Source organism: Dermacentor andersoni, chromosome 8 (assembly GCF_023375885.2).
Source record: "Dermacentor andersoni chromosome 8, qqDerAnde1_hic_scaffold, whole genome shotgun sequence".
Classification (NCBI taxonomy): Eukaryota; Metazoa; Arthropoda; class Arachnida; order Ixodida; family Ixodidae; genus Dermacentor; species Dermacentor andersoni.
The window spans coordinates 48734234-48744994 of record NC_092821.1 but is presented as its reverse complement, the minus strand read 5'-3'; the positions used below and the strand labels follow the sequence as shown (position 1 = coordinate 48744994).

Here is a 10761-nt window from a genome sequence, read left to right as displayed (position 1 = left end):
CTCTTTTTCGATTACTTGATCCCCCAAAATGCCCTTTTATGCTTGAACCTTAGTAAAATGCTCTTCACTATGTGTAAATAAAAAAATATACTGCCTGTAAATTTTTGGTACAAGGACCACTCGACTTAAAATGCGTATGTACGAAACAGCCGGCGTATGAAACGTCCTGTGTATTACGTCGTAATCGCTTTTGTTCAAGTTAAAGAATGACGTCGAGACATTACCCCTGTTCTCCGGACATCGAGCTCCCTATCTTTTGATCCGCGACGTCGTAGCGCATGTGCTATGCATGATCTTCTATTCTAGAGTAACAGTGATTCCCACAGCAATTTCAACCCATTAAACCAAGAAAAATCGACCAGTTAGATTTTGTTGATTTTTCGTGTCAGACAATCTTTTCGCACTGTAGATACATTGTGAAAGTTTTGTGAATGGCGCTTTATTCTTCGAAACGTACGATAGTGTACTTTATGAAGCACACTGGGCCTTTATGCGAGCAAAACCTGATGCAGGTCACGAATTGTATATGCCATATCTTGGCGCTTCCAAAACCAAAAAGGCTTGCAGCGAAGAGCCAAACGAAATTTTGCGCAAGCCCGCACAAACCTCCTGGTAGTAAAATTTGCGCTTTAGTCGGAATTAGTGTTTGTTATGGAATTGTTTTTACTTATTAAGCGTGTAACATTACTTCGTCAAGTAACAAGGAGGGGCTTTGCTGCTGCTTTCAGAGGCGTGCGCAACACAAATGTATTATTGACGTAGATCTAGACGCGATAATTGGCGATGCATACAGGCATTCAAAACTAAAGCATTCAGCATTTGGTTCAGTGGTAATCGAAACATTCAAGAGAATGGTGACATCTAGCTCCTCCAATGACAGTCGGTTCTTGCATTACAATCCTGTTTTAGGACGGCTAGGTTTCATTTACGTTAGAATTTTCCGTCAATTCAAGACGTGTAGTTTACGTCTGGTTCACCAATCTGGGTTGCCCTCCTTTTATTGCATAACTCATATCGACTGGCATATGAATATAGTCTTTGTTGTTTTCTGTTCTCTCCCACTCGTTTTCCAATTTGCAGTGAAGGATGCATGAACCATCTTTCTTTATAAATATTCTTCATGTGATATCTGAGTGGTTTCTATTTATATAAGTATACTCTAACACCGCCTGCTACTTTATGGGCTGACAATACAAGAGCATCGTCATCTTTGTCGGCAGCAAGAAAGGAAGCGGGAGGAATAATAGCAATGTTGATGTAATTCTACATACATTTCTTTTGTAAGATCTTGATGAGGGCTAGTTGGTTCATACTTAGAACTCTGAAGTTCTGGCAGGAAACAAGAAATATTTTGACAAAATACGGTTAAAAATAACCATCGTGTGTGCTTTGAGGTCAACCAGACCCCTCTAGCATAGACATAGGCCCAGCATACTTTACAAAGTACACTTGCATTCATTTTGTGGCGACGGCATAAATATGTATTGTATCTGGAATGTCATGCTTTTATTGTTGATGCCCTTCTTTGCTAAAACTTACCCAAAAAACTTCACCTTCGACAAGAGTATGCTATGCTTGACAAAAAAAATAAAGAAGCTGCATGCATAGCAGCACCTGCTATGTTCAGTACTGTTGCAAGTTTGGCGATGAATAGAAGAAACACATCATGCACCTGACAAACAAACTACAATGCGGTCGTCTTCGCAGGACCATTCTTAACAAAATGGGGTACCAAGGAACGCTGTGTGTTTTGTGTTTAATTATTTACAAATGAAAATGGCACTGTACATTTAAAAGCACGCTGGGCGCCAACGGGTTAATGAAAAGGCTATGCCATAACTAAGCAAATGCTGATTGCATAGGGAATTGCGCAGGAGCACAGGCGTTCGCGAAAGATTTTTATTAGCCTTGAACAATTAACAAAAAATATTTGATTAAATTATTCAATTCCGCGGTTATGGTATACGTTAGTATTGCAAGTATCAAGACAGTCGCATACGACGGCAATCCTATTATGTTTGATTCTCCCCGAACGCTTTTCTTGTTTCTAGGATATTCGTAATCAACGTTCGGAAGCGGTACTCTCTACACAAAGCCCCCCCCTCCCCCCTCCCTTTCATGCGACGCAGACGGTTGAGGAGGGCAAGGAAATCTTGTTTTTCTCAGATAAGAGCAGGAGCTCAGCTGTTATCAGCTTCAACGGGGTTTGAAAATAGCGTGCTATACGGAATGACCTACGCCACAAGGGCAGTTAGTGCTTGTGTCGTGTCTTTCATCTAAAAGCAAAATTATCGCAATGAGTGTCAAGTTTGGTGTTGAATATATAGGAAAACAGGCGCACTAGAAGAATAGAACAAAATTGCGATCTTCTTGTGTATGATTTTCTTGAAGTTTCTAGTATATATAAACATAATGTGATTGCAAAAATAGAAAATTCAGTTGCGGAATATTTAATTATTATATGTATTCGATAACTCTAATGATCTGCAAGAAACTGTGTCCTTTGAAGAGCATAAACCGCCCATGGCAGCAGCCTTTGGGCGTCTAGCTTAGCGTTGTCAGCAAAGTCACTGGTACTTTAACTTTTAGGCGCCGTACTATGTAAATTCCTAAAACTACAGCTCGAAGCACTTCAAGTAGCCGATGATTCTCCACTGCATTTCATGTCACTTCCAGATTGGTGTAAATCAGTTCTGCTTGTTTCCTCGTTCTCCCTAGCTTTCAACTTCATCGTCGCCCTCCTCTTCGCAATAAGTTTTGCCGTCCACAAGCATACAAAGAACGCGTTGAGGGCAGCCATTGAATGCAGCAGTCCAGTGTAGTCGCCAAGTGTGTCTCTGTAGTAACCTGCGCAAAAAGAAATTGTGCCTTAAAATTAAGTGGCCCAATGGTTTAAGCCTTGCGGGTCACGAGCACACTATTGCACAATAAAATTGACAGTCACTTAATGATCCTCCTTACGCGAATTGAATGCGAAAGCATTATGACGGGTCACTTGTCATGACGTGACACGTGACGTGAGCATCTCGGAACCAATTTCACTTCCAATTATCCCGTGACCATGATAAGTGGCGTCATATCTTGCCACGTGTCCTTTAGAACTTTACGTTAATTCACCCTACTGTTTTTGTACTATGCTTAATGTACTTTAATCCACTTTCATCTACCTTATTCCACTTTATCCCACCTTGCTCTAACTGGAAGCATAGACAGCTGATAGGATAGTGGCAGCAGCACCGAAACCAATTCCAATTTACTTCTATGACCACCTGAGACTACAGAATACATGGGCAGGATAATCTAACGAGTGTAAATGCCATTTCTTGTGGCGCCTTCTCATTGATGAGGGCGGCGCGCCGCCTGCGTTATCGATGGGATCGGCCGGCCCTTAACGGTTAATGGTAGCGTAGAGTCGAGTATAGGGACAGTTTATTTATTTATTTATTTATTTGTTACGCGTACCTCAAAGATTTCCATGCGAGGCAATGTGTGAGGGCTGGGCATGACTGCAGCTGTCGAAGGTTACATGATGAAATTTTCTTCGATGGCGAACTTGAATTAAAGGTGAAGTCGTTATTTGAAACAATGGGGGCAGCAAAGCCGTTCCAGCTTCCGTCGTCACACTGTGATGGTCATTCCAGTTCGGTCATCCCATCACCATAAGTCATCGTTGTGATAAAGTTGTTGCCTACGAAGGAATGGCGATGATGCAATGACCATTAAGGGACGACGACGATGGAATGACAATGCACACGTGATGACGAGGATATGAGAACTCAGTGACGACGACCGAGTGAGTATGGCGGAGTAATGATGATGACATAAAAGCGAAGGAATTACCACAATGGCTTGCAGGAGATGAAATTTTTACCGAATCGCAACAGCGACGTCACCTTCGACCAGCGGGCCACATGTGTTTGTACTATATCAGTGTTTGTTTCCACTATGTCTGGTGCCGCCTAATCGCGTCCGACAGCAGCCAGTCCCTGTAAAGGTTGGGGAACCAGCAAACACTTAATGGTAGTCTTTAACGCTGTGAAACTAGTCGAGCTTCACTTCATGCCGATGTGTGATTTTTTTTCACCTTATGGCAGGCATCTAACTTCGGCTGTGGCCACGTTATTATGTCAACAAAATATGGTGCCTTCGCTTAGTAAGCTTTCCTTCTTAGCAAAAACGCAAAAGAAAGCACTGTGATCCAGAATTAACTAGCGCAGCATGTTAGTCCTCATCAGATTCGAGCATCAACAGAGAGACAAGCGCTTTGCGTGATTACCAGCTGATTATTATGTCTGGAGTGTATCAGACCATGCTGCACGACACGACGGTAGCTAAAATTTCGAACGAAAGCTTTCACGACCTTCCTCTAGAGGGAGCCGTGCTTCCTCTTGGAAAATTAAGGTCACACACATAAAGGCATATACGTCAGGCGTACTGCCTACATCTTCATGCATAGTACGTGACCGGTAATTCATCGAATGCAGAAGTTAAACAATCGGTAAATGTGAGTACTCGACCAAGCAAAAAAAAAAAAAGAAAAACTGGGGACTTAAAATACAGGCAAGGCTCAATGAAGTAAACGTGACGCGGTGTTGCCAGTTTTGCTCGCCCGTAGACAGTAGGGTCACGCGACATTCCAGGTTTTCCGTCTCCTCTAAGGAGCTAATATGAAAAATGTTTGCAGTAAGAAGATCCCCAGAAGGTGCTTTAGAATTTCCAGTGAATAAGTCCATTTAGAAGGGACTGGTAAGTGACCCGTTTATTCCGGGTTTATGTTGTGCTTACCGATCAGTAGTGGTCGCAGGAGAAGCGATGCACCAGCGCAGAAGGACACTCCGCCCATCATCGTCGGCAAAATGCTGATGCCGAAGTCCTGGACCAACGCGGGCGCCTGCAGAGACAGTCTCGAACCGCAGGTGGCGCCCATGAAAAATGCAGCGGCAATCATTGGCGGTAGCGTCCCAGCCCACACGAGCCACTCGTAAGCGACTCCCTGCACCACGTATCCCAGCAGCATCGACGATTCGATAGATAAGATGCGCGAGTCGATGGCGAAGCCAACGACTGCTCGAAATGAGACGTCTGCAGCAGAAAAAGCTTGCAGGACATACACATAATCTAAAGGCTTCAGGCCACGGTCTCTGGCAAGATCGGCCGGTATCATGACGAATACGCCTGCGGTGAAGAAAACTGCTGCGAAAGAAAGGCCGTGGACTAGAAAAGAGAATGTCAAGAACTGCTTAGTCGTAGGGCTGGGTCTTAGGAATGCTAAAACTTTCTTAGTTTGCGTCATCTTAGCTGCGCTTTTGTCTTCACACAAACAGGCCTGTGAACTCATTCCCTCGGTGCTCATCGAAGTGCTCGCTGAGTGTTTACACGTTGACGCATTTTGTGAGTAGGACGAAGAATTCTTCGACACGTCCGCTGACGCGACGTCTTCGCTGGACGCAGTGTTCTCAACATCTGTCACTTTTCCCGGGTCATCCGCTTCATGTTCCGTATTTCTGGGCGCACACGTCGGCTTGGTGAGCCACGGCGGGCTTCTAAGGACGATGACAGCTGGAATCGTGTTTAGGAGAATGGCTCCGTACAGCAGGAACGCTCCGCGAACGCCGTAGGTTGTGCGTAGGAACTCCATCAGAGGAGGGAAAACGACGTTGTTGAGGCCACTCGCTGTGTACACGAGGCTGCAGGCCATGGCCCTTCGCTTCTCAAAGTGCTGCGCCACCAAGACATTGGCAGCGACGTACATGCCGCATAGGGCGCAGCCTGCACGAGAACGTTCAGGTATTTGTCAAATATTCGACAAAAGTCAGGGCAGTATATGCACAAGTGATACCAGACACACGCACGCACACGCATGTATACAAGCGTGCACACACACACACACAATCACTTTTTCTTTTGCGAGTTAGTGCTTGCAGAATGACAGTAGTAGCGCCGCCTTTCTTTTTCTGTTTTGTCTGTCACTTTGAATCTTCCTTTTCCGGTTTTTTGTGCTACCTTACTATATAATTCAGCACACACACACACACAAACGCACACACATGCATGTTGTTTTTTATCCTGTACACATTTTTTTTATGAAACGGCTATGAGTCTAGAGAACAGTTTACAGAGCAGTTCCTACGTGCATAGTTTTCCTCGAATAATGCCAATTTCAGAATATCGAAACCGCACGTTGAAGGCTTGCTCTGTTTGCATATTGGGCATACTGAGCATTGAGGTTCGATTATGACTATCTCAAGTTACGTGGAATTTTCCAGATGTTTTGAACATTTTTCATAATGCCAGTGGCTGATTCGCCCAGCTTTCAGCCATGATAACCTTGCTTCCGACATAGCTTACAGACGACTAAAATTGCATTGCAAGCAGTGTAACCCATGAGCTACAGCGAGAAGGCACAATGCTTCGTCTTGAAACACTTGTCAGAGAGAAGTTCAGCGAATCACCATTCCTGCAAATCGTAATGTAGTGCTAATTATTTGCAAAACGATAGAAATGTTTTGTGAAGGTTGTAAATCACATGTATGTGCGTAAGCACCTTCGGCTGTCACCATCCCCTTTAATTTCTGCCATAAAGTAAAATTTGCAGATTGCGTGCTCATTTTACAAGTTTTTCAAGGTAACGAACTCGTTCAATTTGATCGACTGTTTCTTTTATATTTCGTATCCTACTACTTCCCTATCGGTCACTCTTTTCAATAAACTCATGCGCTTTGACCACACTTAAGACTTACCGTGAACAATACCGAAGGAAATGGTGATAAATATAAGATTTTCTGCCAGGTAGCATAAACTTGCAGCGATTCCTGCCACAGACGAGCAGGCTATCAGGACGGTCCGGCACGAAAAGCGCTGGCAGAGGGTGCCAGCTATTGGGCCTGCGTCGGAAAAACAAACAAGCAATGCAGATCCATAGAACAAGTTTTTCTGTATGTAAAGGTAAGCGTTAGTCAAGTACTGTGCAATAAATTCTGTACAAATAACGGTCACGCTTACAATTGTGTTTATTTTTATCCTTTTTTTGACCTGCAACCTCATGCAGCATTAGCGTTTATCCACCACAAACATCCCATTATTCTCAGGCAGTTGTTATGTATTGAAGCCATTGTAGTGCCAAGTAACACGGACAAAGAGGACAGTACACCAGGGGCGGTACTCACAAATGGTTTATTGTGCCGCCCCAGAAAATATAGGAAATAATAGATACATACAGTATAGCGCATACGTGCCCCTTCTTCATGGGAAAGAAAAAGAAAATTCAAACAGGGGTATTTCGGTCCCAAGTAAGAAGATCGACGTGCCGCAAACGCAGTTTGTGCCTATCTTTCTAATGTCATAAGCTTCCATATGTTCACGAGCAGTGGTATCCTTCCCTCTGCCCTAATCTTAAGCTTACGCAAGCATAGTTTGCACTTGCAGGCTGCAGGCGATGCGCAGGCAGATGCGCATTGCCTTTGTTAATAATTGACAGTTCGTGCCCCCGTACTCGGTATTTTGTTTACACACTACACCGCTAACGTTTAGGCACCATATGTATACGCTGTAAACACCAAATAATGCGGATGCGCAGTGTGAGATCTTTACGCAACGATGTCACGAGGACGAAGGCGATATATGATGTATGATGTTTGTTCAGGAAATAATAGTCATAAAAAGTGTGTGCACGTACAGATGCGATACGCAGCCAGCTACATTGAGGATTCTCTTAGTGTTTTGTCACAGTGCCACATCCCCATTCCGAAGGATTGGCCAAGAATGGCGCACACTCAGTCGCACATACCGAATAGCTAAAGAAAACCATGCGAACCAAAGAATTGCTGATTATAATGAATTCTTTCATTAAGAGGTAGGTTTATTCTAGAAAATACTTGTGAGTCCACATTATACATTTTAAGTAGAAAGTTAGTAAATGCGATGCATGGACAGCCAAGGCAGTTTTCGCCGTCGCCATCGCAGTGATGTTCTGCATAAAATCCTAGTGCGATAAGTTAGGGTCCTGCGTCGTGCTGTATGCCGTGGATGCTAGGATGGAAACCGAGAAAGATGGCTCCTTGATGCACGCTGTTGTCCTGTGCGCCCGGTGTATAGTGAACCATACAGTGAACCAGACCTGAAGACGACGGACGGTAAAAGGAAGCCGAATCCTAGATTCTTCGCTTTTCGGGCACAGAAGTGGCGGCGGACGCCACGCAGCATCGCTTCTTACGCACTTGTTTTGCCACTGTTGCAGGTTGCTGTTATTTAGCTTCCAACATCACTTAAGCTTGCAGCGTTCCCTGCTGCTGCTGTGCCTCTGGTTAACCATTGCCCGCTGTTATTACGATTGAATGTTCTGCATGCAATGAAGACATTCGGCTCGAAGAAATACCCCTTGTGTGTACAATGTGTAAACATTCATACCATGTTGGTAAATGTTCTGGAATTATTGTGCCTGCCTTTCGCAGCAAAGGCGACTCCTTGAAAAACTATTCGAAGTGTGCTACACATCAAACAAACGAAAAAAAGGGGCGACGCGTTATCTAACTTGTCTGAAAGCCGAGGACTTGAATGTAAGCTAAAGCAGCTAAATGGAAACATTTGAACACTTGCCCTTGTGGCCAAAGTGGACGCCTTGTTAGAAGTTGACAGAGGCATAAGTGACATTCAGGCATCTATCCAATTGCTTTCTGAGAAGTATGACAAAATAATTAACGAGGCTGACAATCAGGATACTGAAATTGTGGCCGTCAGCAAGTGTATTGAACGTTTGGAGTCTGACACTTCTCCAAATCCCCACGCAGTGAAAGCCCAGTTAAACGAAATAGAGCAGTACAGCCGCCGTTAAAACATTGAGATTCACGGTATGCAAAAAGAAGAGAACCAGAAAGTTACAGGGCCTCTTATGTTATTCCTAAGACGAATTGAAGTTTAGAGCTCAAGTGCCGTTGCAGTAATTAGCCAGTTTATCTAGGCACATTAATTAGCCACTTTATTACCGCTGAGTCATCCATCTTAATTTCTGAGTCATCCAGTTTAATCACTGAATCATCCCTCTTAATGTGGTTTGATTCCACTTAATTCGCTTTTGTCATCCCTCTTAATTCGGTTTGTTTCCTCTTAATTCGCTTGTCGTCCTTTTTAGCTCGCTTAGATTCAACGTAATTTGCTCCATCCCCCTTCCTAATTAACTTTGATTCCTCCTAATTCGCTTAGTGATCGTTGTAATTCACTTAGTCATGGTCTTAATTCGCTTAGTAATCTATTTCAATTCGCTTTGAGTACTCTTAAATCATTGGAGTCCTCTGTACTCACTGTGATTGCATTTAAATCGCATTTATTCATCTTAATTCAGTTTGCTTCCTTTTAAATCGCTTTGTCCTCCTTCCTAATGCACTTTGATTCCACTTAAATCTAACTGAGCCATCTTAATTCAGTTCGATTCCCTTTAAACAAGTTTGTCCTCCTTCCTCAATCGTTTTCTTTTTAATTTGCTTTGATTACTCTTAATTTAATTTTGTGCCTTCTAATTCGCTTTGTCATCAACTAATGCCCAGTCATGCTTTGGCGCGCTTCAACTGCCTTTAACTCTGGAGTGCTCACTAATCCATTTAAGCATGAAATGATTTTAACTCCCGATGTAGGCGACCTTTAAGACATTTTGAGCCAAAATGCAGAGCTGTTATCCGGCACTCAAGACGAGAATGGGACGTGAAGGGGGCGAGAACAAAACGAAAACATCCGGGCATCGTTGCGTAAGTAAAACGTAAGCATCTGGGCAACCAGTCAAAATTTAAGAAAATTTGGTCCCTAGTTCCGAAGCTCTTGTAAAGGACCGCATTATATACGCTAGTTACTGCCCAAACAAGTTATAAAAAAACACTGCTTCCGATTTCTTGCGAACGTTTGTTCACAATATCACTGAAGCTGTAACTTCTTGTACGCTGAAGTTTGTCATTTCCAACAGCGGCGTTGAAAAGGCAGATACAGCGCACCATACACTTGATTGTCATCTTTTGGTGCTGAGACAGGGTTGCGTGTGCTCTTTCCAACGCCAGCGGTCAGTGAGTTCCACGGCGCGGAATTCACGCCGCGGAACTTTGCGCCGCCTCCTTCGAGAGATATGGTTCCAGGCTCCATGACCAGGCCGGCAGCGTCTGGCACGCCGCGGATGGTTGTTACGGTAGCGAGATGGTTGTGAGCAATTGTCGTAATTACTACAACCAGTCTGCTTTACCGGTAACCATTTCATGCTTACATCTGCTCTCGGTTACGGGAGAGCCAGCATTTTGTATACGATACGTGCTGTCGGCCCGTTTTCGCTCAAGGACGTTCAAGGTCGATCAACCCGCCGTGGTTGCTCAGTGGCTATGGTGTTGGACTGCTGAGCACGAGGTCGCGGGATCGAATCCCGGCCACGGCGGCCGCATTTCGATGGGGGCGAAATGCGAAAACACCCGTGTACTTAGATTTAGGTGCACGTTAAAGAACCCCAGGTGGTCAAAATTTCCGGAGTCCTCCACTACGGCGTGCCTCATAATCAAAAAGTGGTTTTGGCACGTAAAATCCCATAATTAATTAATTATTAATTCAAGGTCGATTGAACGATGAGACATGTAAGGATTTCGTCTTAAAACCTTCTTGATAAGATGCAGCGTCTGAAACGCACGCTTGAGCTTTCCGAGCTATCGGATTCGGACCTCGGTTGCCTTCATCGGTTGTAGCCACGTGCTGGTAAAAAAGACTGCGGTGATAGCTCGCTTCCGATTTGTCATGTTG

The 10761-nt window shown here is 44.1% G+C and overlaps 1 protein-coding gene across 1 annotated transcript in view; it reads right to left on the bottom strand.

The window, feature by feature from the left end:
- Nucleotides 1–1885: 1885 nt before the first annotated feature.
- Nucleotides 1886–10761, bottom strand: part of LOC126526128 (monocarboxylate transporter 2-like) — a 30224-nt gene continuing 21348 nt past the window's right edge. The window contains exons 2-4 of the mRNA XM_050174080.2: nt 6741–6884; nt 4786–5769; nt 1886–2847 (exon numbers count right to left, since the gene is read on the bottom strand). Of these exons, the coding sequence (XP_050030037.1) occupies nt 2633–2847; nt 4786–5769; nt 6741–6884 (1343 nt within the window). The 3' untranslated portion in view covers nt 1886–2632. The remainder of the gene's footprint in view (nt 2848–4785; nt 5770–6740; nt 6885–10761) is intronic.